At 36.0% G+C, this 21,414-nt stretch overlaps 2 protein-coding genes across 4 annotated transcripts in view; one reads left to right on the forward strand and one right to left on the reverse strand.

Annotated features, from left to right (window-relative positions):
• Positions 1 to 5,834, reverse strand: part of LOC121415243 (dynein assembly factor 4, axonemal-like) — a 23,139-nt gene extending 17,305 nt beyond the window's left edge. The window contains exon 1 of the mRNA XM_041608426.1: positions 5,712 to 5,834. Coding sequence (XP_041464360.1) covers positions 5,712 to 5,834 — 123 coding nt within the window. The remainder of the gene's footprint in view (positions 1 to 5,711) is intronic.
• Positions 5,835 to 16,980, forward strand: LOC121415242. 3 transcript variants are annotated; one of them, XM_041608423.1, is made up of 7 exons: positions 5,835 to 5,925; positions 7,106 to 7,267; positions 7,804 to 8,051; positions 9,493 to 9,675; positions 10,630 to 10,813; positions 15,166 to 16,043; positions 16,326 to 16,980. In XM_041608423.1, exons 2-7 carry the CDS (start codon positions 7,136 to 7,138, stop codon positions 16,549 to 16,551), a joined length of 1,851 nt encoding a protein of 616 aa, XP_041464357.1. In that variant the 5' UTR covers positions 5,835 to 5,925; positions 7,106 to 7,135; the 3' UTR covers positions 16,552 to 16,980. The 3 variants fall into 3 exon arrangements, with proteins under 3 accessions (XP_041464357.1, XP_041464358.1, XP_041464359.1); XM_041608424.1 differs by lacking the exon at positions 5,835 to 5,925 and having other exon boundaries at positions 7,136 to 7,267; positions 15,166 to 15,748; positions 15,782 to 16,043; XM_041608425.1 differs by lacking the exon at positions 5,835 to 5,925 and having other exon boundaries at positions 7,166 to 7,253.
• The last annotated feature ends 4,434 nt before the right edge of the window (positions 16,981 to 21,414 follow it).

The following is a 21,414-nucleotide window of genomic DNA, read 5'->3' on the forward strand; positions in this document are numbered from 1 at the left end:
AAATAAGCGAAAGTTTGAAATGTCATAACTTTCTTATTTTACATCCGATTTGATGAAATTTTCAGCATTGTGCTTGTCTGATTTTTCTTTATTGATTCAAATCAACATTTTTCTGAGGTGGACTTGACCTTTAAAGCCGTTACAAACTTACAACAAATTTCCTTTTAATTTTTCTTTAAACCCATATTACATCACAATAATTTGTATTTAGGAGTTTATCATTTTTCCAACATACATGTACCTGTATGTACTTTTTTCAAAGCTTTCCAAAACTAAGATCACTTCTTAATTATCATCATGATTTATATACCGTAATTGTTTTAGCAATTTCTTGATTTTTTTGTAACATTGCCTTTTTTGTTGATTTTATGTGTATTTTTATACTTTTTTGTAGAACAATTGCCAATTCAGCTGAAACAAGCTGCGATAATTTGTTTTAATAAATCTTGAATCTTGGAAGAGAAAGAAAACAAGTACAAACATGTTTAAAAACTGCTTCAAACAGATGGTTTTCAGCCGTCTAAGATTTATGCAACAGGGCCCAGTTCCTCATCCATGTACTAAAGCTATACGAAGCTCATGCCTTTGTGAGAATTATACAATGTTGGAGGCAACAGGCTAATTTAATCATAAAAAAAAACAAGAAGTATTGGGTTGAAATTTATATCATATTTTTGTCACAAGAAATGCAATCACTTTCTCTCACACAGATCTGCAAATAAGAATGACAAGAACATAGAAGTAGGTTTTTTTTAAAGCTTTACTCATATTTAACCTCAGTGAAAGTGACAAGTACAAGGATTTTCAGAATACGGATTTTATTGCAACTCTGAGGTGGTATTCTGAAAACACCAATATAAACTGGGTTCTGAAAGAAGCTTATCAAACTTTACAAGGGCACTCCACACATTCTAGTCAGTCAAAATGAACAATATTTTACACATGCTATCTTCAATAATCTTTTCTATTTGAAGCACATGTCAATAATTAAGAGATTGGTTCAATCACAGAGATGTTATAGCCCCACACATCAATTGGTTCCAAAATCCAAAGTCACAAAACGGCAAAAGAAAGACCAATTGAAATGAGATGGGATTAAACAAACTTTCCAGTTTATTGCTCATGTCCTACAAGGCCATGTTTTAGTGACTGACTCAAGCAAAAAGCTACAGAAAATTAACCTCAAAATCTTTACTGCTTGAAACAATCACACAGCAACACACGAACCCCTGGGGATGTCCAGGTAAGCGGGGGATAATCTGAACACTGTTGTGTCTGTGCGTATCTCACTCAGGCACACGTGGAAAACACCGTGTTCAGATTATCCCCTGCTTAACATCTCAGTGGAATCTGTGTGTGGGTGTTGGATTGTTCCAGTCATTTAAAATTTTCATTTCAACTTCCTGTAATTTTTTTTGTGATCAAGTCAATCGTTTAAACATTCCTGTGAAGGACATGTGTGATAAACTGGGAAGTTTGTTTAATCCAATCTCATTTTCATCAAATGGTCTTTTTCTTTTGCCTTTTGTAATCTTGGATTTTGAAACCAAATGATGTGAGGGGCTCTAGCCTCTCTGCGATAGAACCAATCTCTTAATCATTGACATGGGCTTAGAATAGATTATTGAGGCTAGCATGTGTAAAAATATTGTTCATTTTGACTACGTGGAATTTGTTCAGTGCCCTTGTATTAAAAAGCAGATAAACTTCTTTTGGAACTCAGTTTAGTTTTCAAATGTGTTGATATGAATATATCTACATCACAATATCAAATTGGTATTTTGAAAATGTTCTGATCTTGCAACTTATGCTGAGAGTGCAAATTTACAACTTTTAAACTTGTGTGTACATGTAACTGCACTAAAATAGGAACATAATTAAGCTTGACTGAGATAAGTGCTTGGTACATGTATGTTCTCATCTTTTATCTTTGTTATCTTTCATACTATTGAAGGTTGTAAGTCATGACTAATGATGGCCTCATTCTTTCTTGCTCAAAATCAAATAGACATTTGCATCAACAAAAAGAATATGGTAATCAGTCTTCCTGCAATACATTCTTCAATTCATCCTTCTTTTTGCCTGTCTTCTTTCCCCTTTTCTGTTTCTTTCTTTCTTTCTTCCGTTCTTCCTTCCTTCCTCTCAATATCATTTTTCTTCTTCCTTTTAATCTTTTTTGTATTCATGTGATTTTTTTTCCCTTCTTTTTTATACTCCTGTCATTCATTCTTTTAAGCGTTCTTTTTTTCTTACTTTGTTTTCCTTTTTCCTCTCTTGCTTCATTCTTCCTTCTTATTTTTCCTTTCTCTGTCTTTCATCCTCTTTTTTTCTTTTTCTTTTTGGGTTCTTTTATTTTTTTTTCTTTCTTCCTTCCTTTATTAAAAAAAATTCTTCTTCCTTCTTTTTCTTTCTTTTTAGTTTCTTTTTTGGGGGATCTTTTATTTTTTTCTTTCTTTCTTCAATTTATTTTTTCGGTTTTCTTTGGTTCTTGTCTTTCATCCACTTTTTTCTTTATTTCGATCTTTCTTTCATTCTTGCTTTCTTCATTCCCCTTTTCTGTTTTCTTTCTTTCTTAACTTTTCTTTCTCACTTTCTTTTTTATTCTTTTTATTGCTTGTCTTTTTTAATTTCATCTTTATATTTTTCCTTTTTTTCATTCCTTTTTCTATCCTGCTTTTTTTTCTTTCCTTCCTTAATTCCTTTCTTCTTTCTTTCTTCTCTTTTTTTGTTCTTTATTCACTTTCTTTCTTGACTTTTATTTTGGTGTACGTGTTAGGAAATAAAAATTAATAAAGTGCATGAAATGCCCATTTCGTGCAATATGCAAGGACAAGTGAAGGCTATGTGTGGCTGTAGAGCTCGAACATATACGCTTTGTTAATCTGCCAAAATAAAGTGCATTGTGATTACAGATTGGTCTAGAGGTCTAGTCAGAAATAAATTGATGTGTTGAAGACAAGAATGGGGCAGTTTTCGTAAGTGGCGAAGCCAATAATATATAATAATAAAATTCCGCATTTATATAGGCCTAGTGCTTAATACATCGGAACGACGTCTCTAAGCGCTTTACGGACATTTATATTACCCTGGTCATCAGATCCTTGCATGCCCGCATACAATGTATGCACCTTCTCCACTCCCTGGGGAGCATTCCAACAAGAGTTCCAAGACTCAATTGCTATAGGCATACTACATATAGGCTTTCACATCCTATCGGGTACCCATTTACACCTGGGTGGAGAGTGGCAAACCCTAACACCTTGCCAAGGCAAAGGACGCTAGGCCATGGCATGGTGGGATTCGAACACACGACCCTCTGATTACAAAGCGAGAGTCATAAACGCTAGATCTACACCACGACGCTTCCAATATCCGATGGCAAAAAAGCAAATTTGCGATGATCACTCATGTCATGGTTTCACAGCCCGGACTACTATAGATCTAGATGTTAGATCAAATCTATATAACAAACAGGGTGACCAGACGTCCCGTATTTCCCGGGATTGTCCCGTATTTTGCTCCTGTGTCCCGGCGTCCCGACAAACCCTTCCCGGGACGCCTATTTGTCCCGTATTTCAGAATATTGAACAAAATGTAGTTAAGACATTTAAAAATGACGAATTTTCATTAAATAACCAACAGCTGACGAAGCAGGGACAACAATTAAATCGATAACTGTAAACTTTTGCAAGTTCTGCGGTGATTTCTTGCTAACCAAATACATTGCAAACAAACTGGCCTCCTGCCTGTGTGTGGCAGGCTACTAGCTATAGGCACGTAGGATCGAAGCAAATTCTCAATGGTGCAAACAAACTCACATGATTCCACCAAAATAATCACAAAATCGGCGGGAAATTCTTATAATTATACTATGGATTTTCAGATTAATGATTTAGAGATGTAATCAGAGGAACAAGTTATTGACTTTTCATAGATCTAGTTGTTTCAGCTTTCGTTTTGAGTCTTGGTGTGTACGATGCCGCGATGATTCACCTAATTTTTACTTTTAAATTTTATTCATTTCTAACATTTCATTTTTTTAATTTTAAAAATACATTAAAAAAACACCAAATAAAATTATGATTTTTATTAGATGATTGGATTTTTTTGTTTACTTGAAGTTTTAACTTTTCTTTTTTTTCTTTCTTTTATATTATACCCTAACCTTTCTGCTGGTCCTTTTTTGTTCCATCTATCTTTATTTCCTTTTTCTTTCCTAGACATTTTCTTTTCTCTCTCTCTGTTCATTTTTCTTTCTTTCCTTCTTTCTCTTATTTTCCTTCTTTATCAAATATCCTTCTTTTTTTCCTTCATTCTTTCTTTCCTTGGCTTCCTTCTCTCTTCTTTTCCTGTTTCTTTTCGTTCTTTCTCTCCTCCCATTATTTTCTCTTTTTTGCGTTCTCTCCTCCCTTCATTCTTCCCTTGAACTGCTCTTTCTTCCTTACTTTATTTTTTCCCTTCTTATTATTTTCCCTTTTCCTTTCTTTCTTTATTTTGTTTCTTTCTCTTTTCCCTATGTTCCTTCCAGTTTTCTTCTTTCTTTCTTTCATTCAAGGAATGAAAGAATAATGTTCATTTTATTTATTATTTCTTTCCTCCTTCTTTTTCTTACCTTTTTCCCCCTTTAATTCTCTTCTTTATTTTGTCTTTCAGACATTTATTCATCTTCCCTTCCTTTCTTTTTCTTTCTTTCTTTTCTTTCTTTCTTTCTTTCGTTCTTTCTTTCTTTCTATATCCAGTTTAAAGAATGACGGAAACCTTTTTTTATCTCTTTTATTATTTCTTTCATCTTTCTTTTATTCTAACTTTCTGTTATTTTTTCTGTTTTCCTCTATTTCATTTTCTTCTCAATCATGTCTTTTCTTTCTCTCCTTTATTCTTTCGTTCCCCTTCTCTTCCGATTCTTTATATTTTTTTTCACAAGTCTAACACTTTGAGTGGGCTTCTTTGTTGATCTTCATTTGTCAATTGTCCTGTATTTCATTTTGTGAAATCTGGTCACCCTGATAACAAATGACTCTGTCTCTGCACTGGAGCTTTTTTCATTCATTGTCAATGAATCATTCATTGCATGATCGTTGACTTTAAACATGTTAAATTTTAAATTAAAGCTCCAGCTGGAACATGATATTTCTAACGTCTTTCTATTTCAATGAGAAATGATAAATGGTTATAACTGTTGTGTATCCGGACGGGTTGTGTGTCCGGACGATCAATTTCAGAATGTCATTTGGAAAAATTTACAAGCGAAGTTTCATCAATTTTTAGTACAAAATGTTAGGAAATATAACAAAATAGGGCCAAATCGTGGTTTCGGGAGCCACTCGTCGATTTGTGTACACACACTTGTGTACAAAGTGAATGGAGGTGGAAATAAGGAACCGTGCGTGTGACTGAATAAGCGCTGCTGTATGAAGTGAACGGTGGTTCCCAATATCACGATAATGCCCAAAATAGATGATTACAAGTAATGAATTCATATTTTTAGTGTAATCCACAGACAAAAAAGAAGGCTTCAAAAAGATAAAGTGTCCGGACACCGAACCCCCCACGGAGATAAGAACGTTTCGGGTTTTCAAAATACCACAGAACTTGAAGATAGGGAGTCACAACAACTACAGAATCTACCGGTACATTTACGGTACACCACTTTCAGTAGGTGGGACAAGCATAAATTTTTCAGTGGCGATAGAGCCGAGTAACGCACTAACCTTGATGTACTCATCACTTGAAAACAGATCTGCCTTTGAAGAATTGTTTCCTTTGATGGGGACCGTGACGTGAACATCAATCTCCGACTCCTCCCAAGTGTAATCTTTGATGGCGATAGGCATTTTGAAAACTTTTTGACAAGACTTCTAACGTTTTTGTCGACAGTGGGCATGTTCAACTTCACGAGATCGGCGGAGCTGTTTCGTGGCAACGGTAATCAAGATGAAATTTGGCGGGACGCGCCGGCCTAGCCTAGCGCCCTAGCTAGCCTAGGCCCTAGGACCGGTTAGCTTAGCTACAACTTTTATGCGATAACTGCACGTGCACAAACTTGCATTCCATTTTCTATTCATTAATTCCGTGATGTTGATGAAGTATGATTATGATGATATGTGGCGATACCATGAAACTTTATGTTGTGGTCTTGAAGACTTTAGAGTATAAGACATTGCTGATGCTGATGAAGTTAATTGGCAAAAGTTTTGTATAACGTTCATCTAAGCTAAGTAAACGTTAAAACTAAAGTTAGATCTATGTTAATAACGTAAAAAAAAATGCAGAACAAATAAAACAAATGGAAAAAGGAGTACAAATTGTCAGAAGGCATGATGTTAGATCTGACTCATAGATCTTACAAAATATATTGGTGAAGGTTTTAGGAAAATCTATTCAAAGGTAATTAAAGTTACCGCGGTATTAAACTAAGTCTAAGAAATTATTTGTGAGGAACAGAGGTCAAGTCATAATGACAATGTGTAAGCACAAGCAGCTAAGTTTTTCCATTACCGTTGTTGTACTAAAAAATGATTGAAAAGTTAATTGTTTTCTAAAAAATAGAAAATGATTTTTCTCAACAGATAATAAATCATTTCACATCTGCCCCTGTCTAAACAAAAAAAAATACAGGTAGATCTAGTCATGCATCAAACATAAAAAAATTTGAAATTCATGAATTTTATAGGGGGACCTAATATCTATAACACATCTGGGGAAGCTGCTCGAATATGACTTCATCACAAATAAAAAAAACAATTCTTGAATTCTAGGCCTATTTACTTTATTAATCTTTGATGGGTTATAAATTTCTTCTAACCTTCACCATTGATAACATAAATAACTTTTCGTTAGGATGAACTTCCTTTTTTGAAAGTGTACCAATGTGATACCAATTAATTTCTCAAGAAAAATCTTTTTTCCAGGTAATTCTGATTCCAGGTAATATTTTATCAGTGCATTTTTCATGAACTCCGATCACATGCAGGTGGTGCTTTATCTGCCAAATCTCGGAACGGGTGGTGTTAGACTCATTTGGCACCACCTGTGTTCCACAGTGGAGAAGGCCCTGTTTGTGAGACTAATTTTTTCTTGTTCCTGTGATTCTGTTTGCATGCAGTGAGGTTTCAACGACTTTCCGATTGACACGATGGGGTCGACGAGTCAAGAAGCCGAAGATGAAAGTCTTGCTGAGCAGAGTGACGTACGATTCATTCCACCCCTGTATGAGCAGCGTTATGAAGAAATAACAAGAATTTCCAGAGAGTGTAAGCCAAAAAAGGTACTTGGGTTTACAAAGATAATGAGACCCTTGCTCATTGGACTGAAACTATCTTGAAAATCAGAAAAAAAAGATACCAGTGTGTGATTAATGTAGTGATAGTAATACTGAAAGTCTCTTCATACCTACTTAAGTTAGTTATTCTTTTTACTTACAGTAATGACCAATTGTCTTTTTGAGATACTTTACTTTCTCTGCCCAAAAAAGTGTCCTCTGAAGAAGGAGAAGAAGAAAAATGACATTTTTGTTGTGAAGTATTAAACATTTGTGATCAGGAATTTTATACTTTAAGATAGAACTGAAAATGCAATAGTTAGTACGCGGGCATAAATTTGGTAAAATTATGCCCATTAATGCCCTTGATAGCCACCTTTAGTTGTTTTATTTGGCAGGCATGGTTAAATACTTGACCCCACTTTCGACCAATCAGAGGACTTGATTATTCGACATTCTCCAAAAGGGGTTAAAAGTAAAATGTAAATTTCATTTATAGAAAAAGCAATCATGATCATGCTCTTTCTGAATCCGTTTCCCAGGTGGTTGACGTTGGCTGTGGAGAACTCAAGGTAATACGCCTCCTCAAGTTTCACAGGTATATCCACGAGCTGATAGGCTTGGACGTGGATGGAGAGCTTCTGAGGCGGCATTCAGGCCTCATCGAACCCTTGGCTGCGTCCTATATTCATCCTCTACCCCATCCAATGGTCATCACGTTACTACACGGGTCCATAGCAGAGAGGGATAGCCGTCTTCTTGATCCTGACCTGGTAGTCTGCGTTGAAGTGTAAGTTGGCTGTGGCTCCCAGATCTAGGGCCCGTTTCAACTATGCTAGCTTTGCCATTATCAGGCACCTATCCAGCATCAAATCCTACAAAGCATTTCACTGGCCCAACTGTCTGAGGACAAAAGTGACTGTATTATGCTTGTGCATGGGCCCATACATTTCTTTGTCATAGTGGATGCTGGATACACTCTTGATTATGACAACTATCATGGTAACAGGGCTCAACAGCCAACAAGAATCAATGTTCCCTTGGTAGTTACAATTATGACAAAGTTACGTAGTTGTAAATCTTTATGAAACAGGTGCCTGACATTTTTCTGATAATTTAAAAGAAAAAATTCCCTTATCCACAATGAACTAATATGTGACCAGACAGCCCCAAACCACTGTAATTGGCCCCTGCCCCCCCCCCCCTTCCCCCAACATATTGTCAAAATATGTTGTAAATTTTAATACAAGAGTCTCTTTGACAAAAGTATTTTGCATATTGCCTTGGAAGTTTCACTAAGATTGCACCGTATGCACATCTCATGCTTGAATGAACACAGAACTTCAAACCTGGTTTTCTTCTTATTTTCTTTAAGCTCTCGCTCTTATGCACTTAATAAATACTTCTGTGGATTGTCGCTGATCAATTTATATCAAGACAAGTTATTATGACACGTTATATCATTTAAAAGTATAGGATGTGCTTTTTCAAACCCAACTAAAATCTCAATTTTCACTGCAGGTCACTTATATTTTTGGCTTTGGGGTGGAGGGTCACATTTCTGAGTCCTGCACGGCACACAAAATTTCACCCTTAATTCACCCGTACCCAAACAGTATTTGTTGATTTTCAGGTTTTCACATCACTTTAACTTTATCATTGACAAAAAGGAAGTTTTATTGATCAAGCATTCAGCTAAGAGACTATAAATTGTTCTCAAAGTGTCCTGTACAACACGTATGGAATCGCTTAGAATCGCCCATGTATCCATGTTTGTGCAAATTTTTCTTTTATTGATACTGAATAGGCAAGAGCATAGTCTGCAGGCACAGACCCTGATTGAAACTTTAATCAACAAGTGTGTCTCCATGCATACAAAACTTGAGAGGGCCTTCAGTACACAAGACATATTAAGTAGGCTGAAACTCAGACCCTTAACTCGAGTGAAGGGTTTGCACAGCAGACTAGTGAGAGGATTGGGAAACAATTCACATATTCATTAATTTGGGAGACGTTCAATTGTAACTTAATCCCAGTAGATTGGGGAAGACATATTGCTTACAAGACTGCATTTCGAAATGAGAATAATTTGATAACCCTGTAGCTGACTCACCTTAAGTTCTCTTGTACATTGTTCATTACTTGGCCCTGAATACAAATTTGAACATGCACTATTTTTACCCCAAACTCTTAATCAGTAATTTATTATCATGATTTCATTTCTTTTACAGAATTGAGCATCTTTACCCAGAAAATCTTTCCAAGGCTACGGAGGTCATCTTCGGGTACATGAAACCAATGAGGGCAGTCTTCACCACACCCAATGCAGAGTTCAACGTTCTGTTTCCTGGACTTCAAGGCTTCAGACACGATGATCATAAATTTGAATGGACAAGAAGTGAATTCCAAGAATGGTGAATATACACAAGATTTTCTGCTGTAATTGCATGAAAACGATGATGTCAGAGTCGGGTAACACAAAAATGAGCAATCATCGTAAAATATCTTTTACCATTGATTGCATTGACTACAATTAATTGTAGAAATCGAGCATACGATTACTCGCCAACCTTTGTGTTACCCTGGTTTTATATTAATGTTGATAAAAATCTTTTATTTTCTCCATAAGGGTAGCCTACTGGCTTTTTTTTTTTGGGGGGGGGGTTCCCTAATTCCTTCATTATGTTGATACTATACATTACTATACATACCATATAGAAGTTTTGCTTTCATTTTCTGTGTGGAAACATGTAAATTTGTGTTATTGTGTTATTTTGATATGGAATTTGAAATGAATAAACTGAAGTGAGAAGAGCTGACCTGGAGGAAGCTAACTTACTGTGGTGTTTCTGAATCAAAACCACCTCAGTGACAAGTTGATTGAATAAAAAGAGAAAAATCCTCCTTGTGTATCTCTGAGAATTTCATCAAAAATTGATGTAAAATGAGACCTAATTGTTCTGTTTTTTTTTTCTGTAGCTGTCCAAAACAAGACAAAGAAATGTGTCTTTACAGTTAAGGCCTTTAGAATATGGTGTTGATTTGATTATGTGTATAGTCATGTATTCAATTCTTGATGTTTTTTCTATTTCTTTTTATGAAGGTTTCATCTTTATGCAATGTTGTGATTATGGCTAAAAATTGTAGTTTTCCATTATTTATTTATATATTTATTCATTCATTTATTATTTATTTATTTATTCATTCCTTTGATACTTTATTTCTTCCATTTTAGGGGCAATGCAAAATGTGATTATGGCTACAAGGTTGAGTAATTTTCACTATTTGTTTGTTTATTTTATTCATTTATGTATTTATTTGTTTGGTTGGTTATTTATTCATTCATTTATTGTTTCTTTTTATTTTAGGGGCAATGCAATATGTAGTGATTACGGCTATGAAGTGGAGTATTCTGGCCTTGGGGCAGGACCAGTAGGGAGTGAACATCTAGGGTTCTGTACTCAGGTAGCCATCTTTAAAAGGGTATCATGTGATCAAGACAGTCCTGTAGAACCAGTGGATGAAGATCTTCAACCAATGCCATATGAAGAGGTAAATTTCATTCATCTTTCCATTCATGATCCAAAGACCCATCGATTTTGATGATTAATGATCAGTCTTCATCAGTGGTATATAATCATGATGGTAACACAACTTACCATCCAAATCAAACTAAAGGTTTCCTAGAAATGAAATGGACAAGTATGAGGCAAGTAGATAGGTGAAAGTTTGAACAATATCGGATGTACTACAAGAAAATTAAAAAAATGGTAAACACTATACCTACATGTATGGAGACTTCAAATTGGCTGCATTGGTGATGTCATTGTGATGTAAGGCTAGGACCACTCCTTCAATGGATGGAACAAAAAAAATGAATTTAAATGATGTTACTTTGTTTCAGATTTGTCAGTCCTTCATCAATGCTTTCTTTAATTATTAAAGCTGCAGAGGTAAGGCATGGAGATCCATGGGGCAATTGGGTCTGGCTGTATGGGTTTATGGAATACGAAACATATCCATGACGAAAATCTCGCGTTTGAGGGCTGTATACCCCATTTTTCCTTATCATCAAATATCTTCTCCCAGTAATACAAATCCTAGTCTAATCCTATTGCCCTCAAGCATGAAATTTAAGTATAGAAACACCTGTTTCTTGACCTCGGTCCGAAGATAATTCACCCCAGCATCTATACGGTCACAGCAGGGGGCCACACACGATGGATTGCAATGTGTGTAGTTCCGGCGAGCGCATGGATGTATACACGCGTTGATAGAAAGTTTTTTCTTCCTTTCTTTCTTTCTTTCCTTCCTTCTTTCTTTCTTTCTTTCTTTCTTTCTCTCTCTTCCCTCCTTTCTTTCCTTCTTTCTTTCTTTCTTTCTTTCTTTCTCTCCCTCTCTTCCTTCCTTTCTTTCTTCTTTCTCTCTGTCTGGCTGTCTAATTCTTTTCTTTCTAGACTTATTTTCTTCATCCACCCCCTTTCTACACCTCTAAAGAACGTGCATTTGCCAATCATATCTGTAGTAAGGCCTATAAATGTCCTTTTCTCAAAGTTGAGGTGTAGGCCTATACATAGAACATTAAAATACAAAGACCAGCATTATGAATCACAATGTTTGGATAGCATTTCAATGTTCTATTCATATCTATTCAGAACGTTTTCTAATTCACATGCGTTATTAGCAGGTGATCTTCTTTATCTTTATCTCCCATTATTGTTCTTATTTTGTAGGCCTATAGCATGTGTATACGGTAAACCTCCCTCTGAAATACCTTTCTTGGTTTCATGTTTTCTTTCAGATTTGTTTCCACCCAGGCGCGCCGGAACCCTTTCAGTTTTTTTTTTTTTTTTTTTTTTGGGGGGGGGGGGCAAAATCCCGAAGGGGGCACAATATTTTTGAAAGCGTGAGATACGGAAGCGATCGAGCGGGAGAGGGTGTGGTTGAGGGTGTAAAAATTTAGTGTAAAAGTTGCGTTTCTAAGAGCATTCAAAAATAAATTTCTTGAGAATTAAACAGTCTTGGGGTTCTTTTTGCTCCTGTTTCCTCCCTTCTGACCCAGACTGGTGTTTCTTCATGATCAGGGTCGCAGTTCCAGCAAATTACGAGCCTTATTGCAAACTCTATTGTTTCAAACCAATGTAATATAGGCCTTTTAAAGACTTTAAGATGACAAACATGACCGTATGCATCCGGGGGCCGCCGATCGAGAGGGCAAAATTCACAAAATTCACCCAAAGTGTGCACGAAATCTTTCAATTTTATTCTAGAAAATGCAAAAGCTCCCCCATCACCATGGGCGGAAATCCCAGGGGGACAGGGGGGACGCGTCCCCCTACCATTTTGGAAAGGGGTACATAATATCAAATGTCCCCCTACTATTTGTGCTCTTTTATTATGGAAAAAATACATAATTTCAAATCGAAATTATACACATGTATCCTCGAATTTCGAAATATATATAAACAGATAGTTTTTGCCGGGAGTTTTTGTTAAGAACTTGGTTAGGAAAAGAAAAGGCATACCGGCCCAACTATTCTCCAGCTCTCATCTAGCCCTATATACCAGCCAAAGAGTGATGACATTGATGACATCGATGGCCATTGTCAATTTCATAACTAATAAAAATGATGAAAAAGGAAAATCGCCTCTGAATTTAGTGCATAGACGGTTAGACGAGAATGTTCCATACCCAGTAAAATCATACCTTTGTTGATCCAATTTACTTTCCCTTTATTCCAAATTTACTTGGAATATACTGAGAATATTTTCATTGTTTGCGTACTCAGTATAAAGAATAGTTTTCATGAGTTATGATTAATCCTTCACAATGAACTTTAACTATGCTTTATCCCCCAAATTTGTTTTTTAAACACTCTTTGACTATTAACGAGACTTATACTCCATTTTTACACAAAATTCCTGCCGTGGGAGGGGTCATCATAGGTAGATCAAGGGGCGAAGCGGCGGAAGGTGAGGCGAAAAATAAGAAGAAAGATAGGACCGGGAAGAAAGTTGAATGATGGAAGGGAGGTGAATAATTGGGAAAAAAGAAAACTTTCAGGACATATTATAAAAATAATAAAATCGCTTGCGCTTTGCATAAATACACAGCCATCTTTTTATTTCAAAACGTGCTTGATTTTTTTTTTCACTTTTTGGATCGAAATATATAAAATCAAATCATTTATCTAAGAAGATATCCATCTTTTTCATAATTTGTAGGTTTAGATATTAAAGAAAATTAGCTTGCCATTCGGTTTTAGTCTGAAATGTATTCATTAAAAGGTTAAACGTTATCACACTGTAATAAGATGGAAAAGGGGCTTTTCAAAGGTATGTTTCACAGAGGAACTGTTCGTCAAAAGACGCCAGGCTTACTATGATAATGTAATTGCCCCGTCAGGGGCAAAATTGTTCATTTTTGACAATAGAAATGACAATTTTTGGGCATAAAAGTGCCTTCATCGTATACTTTTGTCCTTTAATTATTTAAAAATTTATCATTTTTCTACTTTCAGGGGGGCACATGGGGGGGGGCAAAATCTCGTTTTGCCCCCCAAAAAAATTTATTTGGGGGGGGGGGGCAAGTGCCCCCTGCCCCCCCTCGCTTCCGGCGCCCTTGTTAAAGATATATAGAGAGAAATAGAGATGGGGTGGAAATTCCACCCCATCTCTATTTCTCTCTCTCTCTTTCTCCCGACAAAAACTACAGGGCGCTAATTTTAATCACCTCATATTAGCAGAATGACAAATTTTGAACTAGAAAATAAAACAGACATTTATCACAATCAAATATGGGCATGTTCAAATGGGTCGCTTGATCAAAGATAAAAAAGGACACTGCAAAAGAACTTTCACTATGAAAAGGGGGCTAAGGGGGGGGGGCAAAAAAACAACTTTTTTTAAAGTGATTATTCAACAAGATGTACTTGAGGAAGGGGAACATATTAAAAATGGGCACTGAAGGGATCGGGGTTCAACGGGCATGCGGTTTTGTGAACTAAGACACGTGATCGATCTTTCCAACACTCCATCTTCCAAACTCATCAATCGCCTGAACTCGCTCTCCAACGATGAACATTTTGACTTACAAAAAAATTAGCACAACATATCTAAGTTAGACATTTAATGGTGGAAACTAAAAGTATAAACGACCCGAAACAAACGGTGGAATGGATGCAGCGCACATGGGCAGTTTACCGGAGAACCACGTATGGTGCAATAATACGTTTGCGATTAAAAAAATAGTTACAGGCATAGTTTGTATTTAAATTATGAATAAGACTTTGGGGTAAAAAAAAATAATGATTTCATATTTTTGTGCATATCAGCAGCATGATTATTATACTTTGTATGTTGGTATGCCATTACTTCTATTTTTCGAACGTTAAGACTGTATCATTGTGCGAGTGAACCCATTTTCTTGCTGGACGGACAGAAACCATGCATGCATCGCGGTCCTTGCATGCTAAGCATACCGTAATTTTTATTCGCTTACTTTCCTTATTTCAAGGTCGATTTTCTTCGTTCGAAATTGAAAATGGACTAGTATTGGATGTCTGAATGTAATATGCCTTTGAAAACGTGATTAATATCGAATACAATAATTTCATTCCGAAGATCCTTCTACAGGCAGACAAGTCTTACGTAATAGCACAGCGTTGTTTATCATTTCGTCCTTGGCTCAACGCTCATTTAGCTGGCCCGTGGTGGTGAAATCGAGACAAGGGGATTACCTGGCCAAGATGGGTTTATCGGGGTTGGAAAAGTTGTTTGAGATATTCCAAACACAAATCGGGGTATAAAACCGCAGTTTGCAGTCCGAAGTGAGGTCGAGAATCAAACGGGAAATTTTCGTAATGAACTAAAAATGAAAGTATTATTTATGGTTATTTCTCCAGGTAGCCAGAGCATTATATCCCAGCAAACAGCTGAATGATGAAGATATCGTGGGTGAAGTCGGGCTCAGGATTAGACAACTCCTCAAGGATGCACAGAGGATGCTGGACGATGAGGAAGGAGTCTTTGACAACGCAAGCGGAGATGAGGAGGATGATGCATTGAAGATATGGATGGAAAAGAGTCTTGCTTCCAGAAAGAGAGAAAGGCTGAAGGGTAGCGAGGGACAAAATGATGAAGGAGGAGGCTTAGAGTTATGTACTGAAAGACAAGATTCTATTTCAAGAACTAGACGAGAAGAGGGCTGTTCTGACAGCATCACAAGTGCAATGGACGAAATCAGTGATACCTTGCAATCAACCAACATGTGCCATTCCAGTACTATACCTGACAATGTAGGCCATGATTCAAAAGCTGAAGAGAATCCATGTGATCCTGCATGCCTTGCTTGCCAAAAATCTCAGGATGCTTGTACAGAGTCGGACTTGCCAAATAGCAGATTGAACTTCAGGGATGTTGAACCTAGAGTGCAGCTAAATGGAAATGATTCGTATTCAGAACAATCAGGCAGCATCCATCACTCAGTTGACAGACCAACGAAACATGAATTACAAGACATTGGAAGAACTGCCTCTGATGATATCTCCACCTTGGATGTCCTTGATTTTGAAGAATGTCCTTACTTGTTAGGACGTCTTTCAAAGGCCTTTTCCCCAACGGAGTTGGAGGATGGTAACTCGTTTTTTGAGCAGTGGGAGAAAGGGTTTCCTCCAAGAGAGTTCATCTATGACCTTGAGGAGTTGAAGATTAGCATATCCATGGAGAGATTGATGAAGTTCCCAGGGTTGCAGGAGATGTGTCAGAATGCTTCCAAGCTCAGGTAACTTGATATATCATTTTGGGATGTTGTCTTTTGCAGAAGAATATGAAATGATTAACCACCTTGCTTCCCACAGCATTTATGTTTAATCAGTTGCAGGATATTTCTCCAGCAAAATCAAACAGATTTACAATGCTTCATCAATCAAAAAGTAGCAAATATATTTTTTATTTTAGAAATGTGTTTATTTCGAGTTGTTCATTGGAAAAATTCACATCTTTAATATACAAAGCAATTTGTATTATCAATAGATACTAATTCCTGCACATATTACATTCACAGAGATGTCCTTCTTGCCAGTGGGAAGTTTGAGTTCAGCAAGGATGGCAGTGCAGTCATCTCCAGCCTCTATGAGAACATGACCAGCAGTGATTCTGAGAAATGGCAAGCTGCATCTGTCGAAGGCTGGGACTCGGATGCGCACAGTGTGGGCACTCAGGATGGAGCAGAAGACGAGAGGCCTTTTGCTGTCGAGGATATCACGGAGGAGAAAGAGTGCTGGGATTAGTTCTCAAGGAGGATGGGGACTTCATTTCATGAAAATTACTACAATAAGAAATTTGCAATAACAGCTTCTGAAATCCTTCCATCTCATTTGTTGATATTACATTTGTTATGGAAATTGTGTACAGTTTGTTATTAACACGTCTTTATGTAACAGGTCCTGTTTCATAAAGACTTGTTATAATAACAAATGTAAGATTTCTTTAACAAATTAACCATCAGCCAATTAGACTGAAGGATTTGAGTAGCTTATAACTGTTATTGTAAATTTGCTATTGTAAAAGTTTTGTGAAACAGACCCCTGGACCCAGAAATTACTTTGAAACAGCATTCAAATTCTAACAGTCACAGTAACAGAAGTACAATGTAACATTTTGGAAGTGGGATTATGGTGCTCTCTGTGTAGACTCTGAAACAATTTAGGAAGACTTTGGGTGTTTGGTATCGGCAAGGAAGATAATTTGGTCTCAGTCTCTACAATTTGCGAAATACTAATTGGAATGGGATCTGGATAATCAGTGTGGACTTGCACTTTGTAAAAAAGCTCGGGATACTTTGGATGTTGGGTGTACGTTATCAGGAGGGAAGAAAGCCAAGATTATGTAGGATGATGGACTAATTAGTACATGGAAATGGGTTCCGGCGAGTTAGGCATTAGGCTGTTCTGCACAACTCTATGATTGACTGGAACATGTTCTTAGGTGCTTTTAAATCAACTGCATAGGGCCCAGGTTAGTGTTTCATAAAGCTGTTTGTAAGTTACGAGCGACATCACAAATGACTGGTGATCCATTCTTGCATGTACATGTATGTCCATGATGTACACTACATTTTTATCGGTGTCGATAGTCGGTAAAATGCCAATTCGCCCACTCACATGGTCTATCTATCATTTAGTCTAATGCCATTCCATTCATCAACATTTCGTCTAACGACCATTTGGTCCAATAACCAATAAGTCCAGTCATCACTTTGTCTACTCACCAGTTGGTCTATGACCATTTCATCTCATAACCAGTTGGTCTAGTATTCATTGTATTTTCATTTATTTTGCCCAATTAACAATTAGACTAAAATGGTTATTGTACCAACTGGTCATTAGATGAAATGGTGAGTGGACGAAATGGCAGTTAGACCAGGTGGATATTAGACGAACTGATGGTAGACCAAATATCAGTAGACGAGTTGGCAATTGGACGAATTTGCATTGGACCAAATGAAAATTAAACCCTGAGAAAGGGTCACCAGTCATTTGTAAACACGCTCGCTTGTAAGTAACTTCTGAACAGCTGTACGAAACACCTCCCAGGTGTTCATTATGTACATTTTCAAAACATGATTAGAAGTCTTAGGTGTTGGGTGTATGATTAAGTGAGATACATGAGGACTTGATCCTCAACAATGACAGAACTATGTAGAAATTGGATTCTGATGCTGAAGAGTATAGTAGACTCTCAGGGAAACAAGAAATGTCTTTGAGCTCATCAGCAGGGAAAAGACCAGGGGGCTGTTTCATAAAGCTGTACGTAAGTTAAGAGTGATTTTAAGAACAACTGGTGATCCTTTCTTGTGGTAAATGATATGTTCATTGGTGATTACTTAGCACACAATAGATGTCCACCAGTCGTTCTTTAAGTCACTTTTAACTTACGAACAGCTTTATGAAATGGCCCCCAGGGACTATATCTCAAGTTCAGAGACAACCCTATATGACAGCAATATTTGTCTTCCACTTTAATACTAATGATATGCAAGTGTAGAAATAAGAAATAGATGTCTTTCAGCTTATCAGCAAGAAAAAGACCTGGGGCCATACCTCAAGTTCAGAGAAAACCCTATATGTACGGAAATAGTATTTGTCTTCCACTTTCACACTAATGATATGCAAGGGTTATAGGTGAAGCTATATACAGTGCATATCAAAAAAAGTTTACACTTTGAAAATCCCTGGGGATTAAAAAACATACAACATGTGGGTAATTTTTTCACATATAATCTTGGGTTTGGGTCTCATCTATCCAATGAAAGTAAAAGTTTTGACAGAATGTTACACTTGAGTGAGCACTGTCCATTTTTTGAAAGCTCGCAGAAATCTGTTTGCGCAGAAATGCTTGTTTTCTCGCTGTATCAAGGTGAAGGGCAAACTCAAACTCACCCTGCAAGACATTCTCATACATTTCCCTAGCAATTTTGGTCATTTGAAATAAAACGGATACATTCAAGCCTTTTGTAACAATGTTGCAACCCAAATTGAAATTTCAACACTTAGTAAGCACAACCTTTACCCTTTTTGTGCCAGCTGCGTCTGAGGACATAACTGAATCTGAGCAAAAGCTTATATCAGACATCTCCCTGCATTTTTTCATCCAGTTTTTATCATTTAAAGAGGGTTTACATTTCATTTATCATTTATTGATTGTTTCTCCACACTTTTCCCCAAGCTTGACAATGATTAAAAAATGAAAATCAAGCCTAAGCTATGTCATGTAAATCACAGCTCAGTGTAAAGCAAATATCATCACAATGGCCTTGGTGTGTGGGGGAGTGGGGTGGGGCGCAATGAACTCTTCGAAGTGTTTGGGCAAGGAAACAAGTTAAAAACGGTAAGATATCTTCTAATCAAGTTTACTAGTTAAATCTGACATGTTCTTCATGATTAAGTCTACTTTTATTTGCATAACTATTTCAAAGCTCTGCGCAAATCATTTTTCACTAACTTTTCAAAAGTGAGTGGTGCTCACTCAAGCGGAAATATTTTTCGACAGTTATATCTTCATTTGCTTAAATGTATCTGTACCTATCCTAAAATGTGGAGAAATGTTAAGGATATGACAAATGTACAATTTTACAGGATCTTTTCCAAGTGTAAACTTTTTTTTATATGCACTGTATATACATTCTACTTATGTGGAATATGATTTTAAGATTTAGTAAACTGATTTAGTACTACAGTATTATTTGACACTATACATAGAAAAAGTATTTCATGGTATGACAATCAGTGATAGTAACCTCTCTTTTACCTTGACTTTTATATAATCAGAATTCAACTTTTTGCCCTCGCAATATGCATATTTTATAGAATAAGGTTCTTACACACTAAAATAAGTGTTCTTTTGCAAGATATATATATCAACTTGGAATTTTTTTTTTATTCTGTAACCTTTTTTGTTCATAATTATTAATGTTGTTTGTAAAGTTATGCGCAAAGTACTTTTTATAACCTTAATAGTTGAGAAACAGGTGTATGTACCCTGCTAGGGTTTTTTTTCAGGGCAAGTACCAAATAATTTCCACACACACAAGTAAATATCATTATTGCCATATTCTGAATTTGCATCCCTTGATGGTGTCAAACTGGAAAGAAATACTACTGTAAAAACATATTGAATCTTTGTTTTATACTCTATTAGTTACTGTGATACTCTTATATTGTTTGAAGCTTAACTTCCAAAAGAACTCAAATATTTTTGGAAAGGAAAAGGCATGCCTAAAGGCTTAGAAGTAAGAACAAACCCTTCTTGAACACTTTATATGATGTTGGCGGGTTAAGGTATGTCAAGTTAAAAATGTATTTTGGACACCAGTCAGCTTGTTATTAAAGTATATTTCATTACCAAAGCATGTATGATTTTGTACTCTTTAGTATTTTTTTAGCACTCACTATGCAATAAACTCCTTTGTCAAGATGATAAGACAAACAATTCTGAGTTGATCTGGTTGTGTATTATGTCTTTATAGGTAAAGCTAATGATTCATGATGTCAAAATGAAGGTTAGGCTGTAAAATCACAAGAAAAAAATCCATTTCATTAGTTGGATCAATGTTCCCATTAATCTGTGTTTTTTTTTCCAATCCAAATATGTGTCTTTTCAGAAGTTAAGCTTACCATTAGCTATATTTCTCTGAAGTACAAATGATCAAGTCTTCAAAGGGGAAGTTCACCCTGAAGAAAACTTTGTTGTAAAAATAGCAGAAAAAATAGTAAAAAATATTGGTGAAGGTTTGAGGAAAATCCGTTAAAGAGTAAGAAAGTTATTAGAGATTAAAATTTTGGGTTTGTGACGTCATAAACAAGCAGCTGCCCCATGTGTTATGTAATATAAAACGCATGAATTTCAAATTTTGTATGGTTCCTGATGACTTGATTTTGTTTTCTATTCATGATCGGGTGTGAAATGATTTGTCTATTGATATACAAAAGGTACAATAAAAAACCTTTTAAATTTTCTGAGAAAATGACATTTCATTGATTTTTTACCATTCGCTATGTAGGAATGCTGCTCACATATGATGTCACAAATCAAATAATGGAAATTCTAATAACTTTTTAATTATTTGATGTATTTTTCTCAAACCTTGGGCATTATTTTTTATTTTTACAGTAAACTTTTTGTCAGGGTGAACTTCCCCTTTAATAAATCAGTGAAGAATCAGAATAAATGAACAAACAACTTTCCATTCAATCAAACAATCCACAAATAAATCAACCCAGTCATTCTTTAATCAATTTTCATCAATCGAACAATCACTTAATCAACTAACCAACCAATCATTCTTTCAATTCAACAGATCCTGCAGTACTGCTATATGAACTTGAAAGAAAGTAAAAGCATAAGGAGAATGTGACTTTTGTATAAAACATTTATTGCACAAAAATTGAATTTTTTTTGGGGGGGAGGGTTTTGTTTTTAACTTGACTGATGACATGCATGTTGACAAAAATTATAGGCACAGTCCACCCGAGCATCAAGTTGCAAAGAATGGATATTGTCATCATCTATTTGACCATCCAAGCATATGGTTGAAATATGAAAATACATTCTAATTAAAAAAAAATAGCAGTCTTCAAAGGAAGCTGAAATAT

The sequence above is a fragment of the Lytechinus variegatus genome, chromosome 5 (genome assembly GCF_018143015.1).
Source record: "Lytechinus variegatus isolate NC3 chromosome 5, Lvar_3.0, whole genome shotgun sequence".
NCBI classification, from domain to species: Eukaryota; Metazoa; Echinodermata; class Echinoidea; order Temnopleuroida; family Toxopneustidae; genus Lytechinus; species Lytechinus variegatus.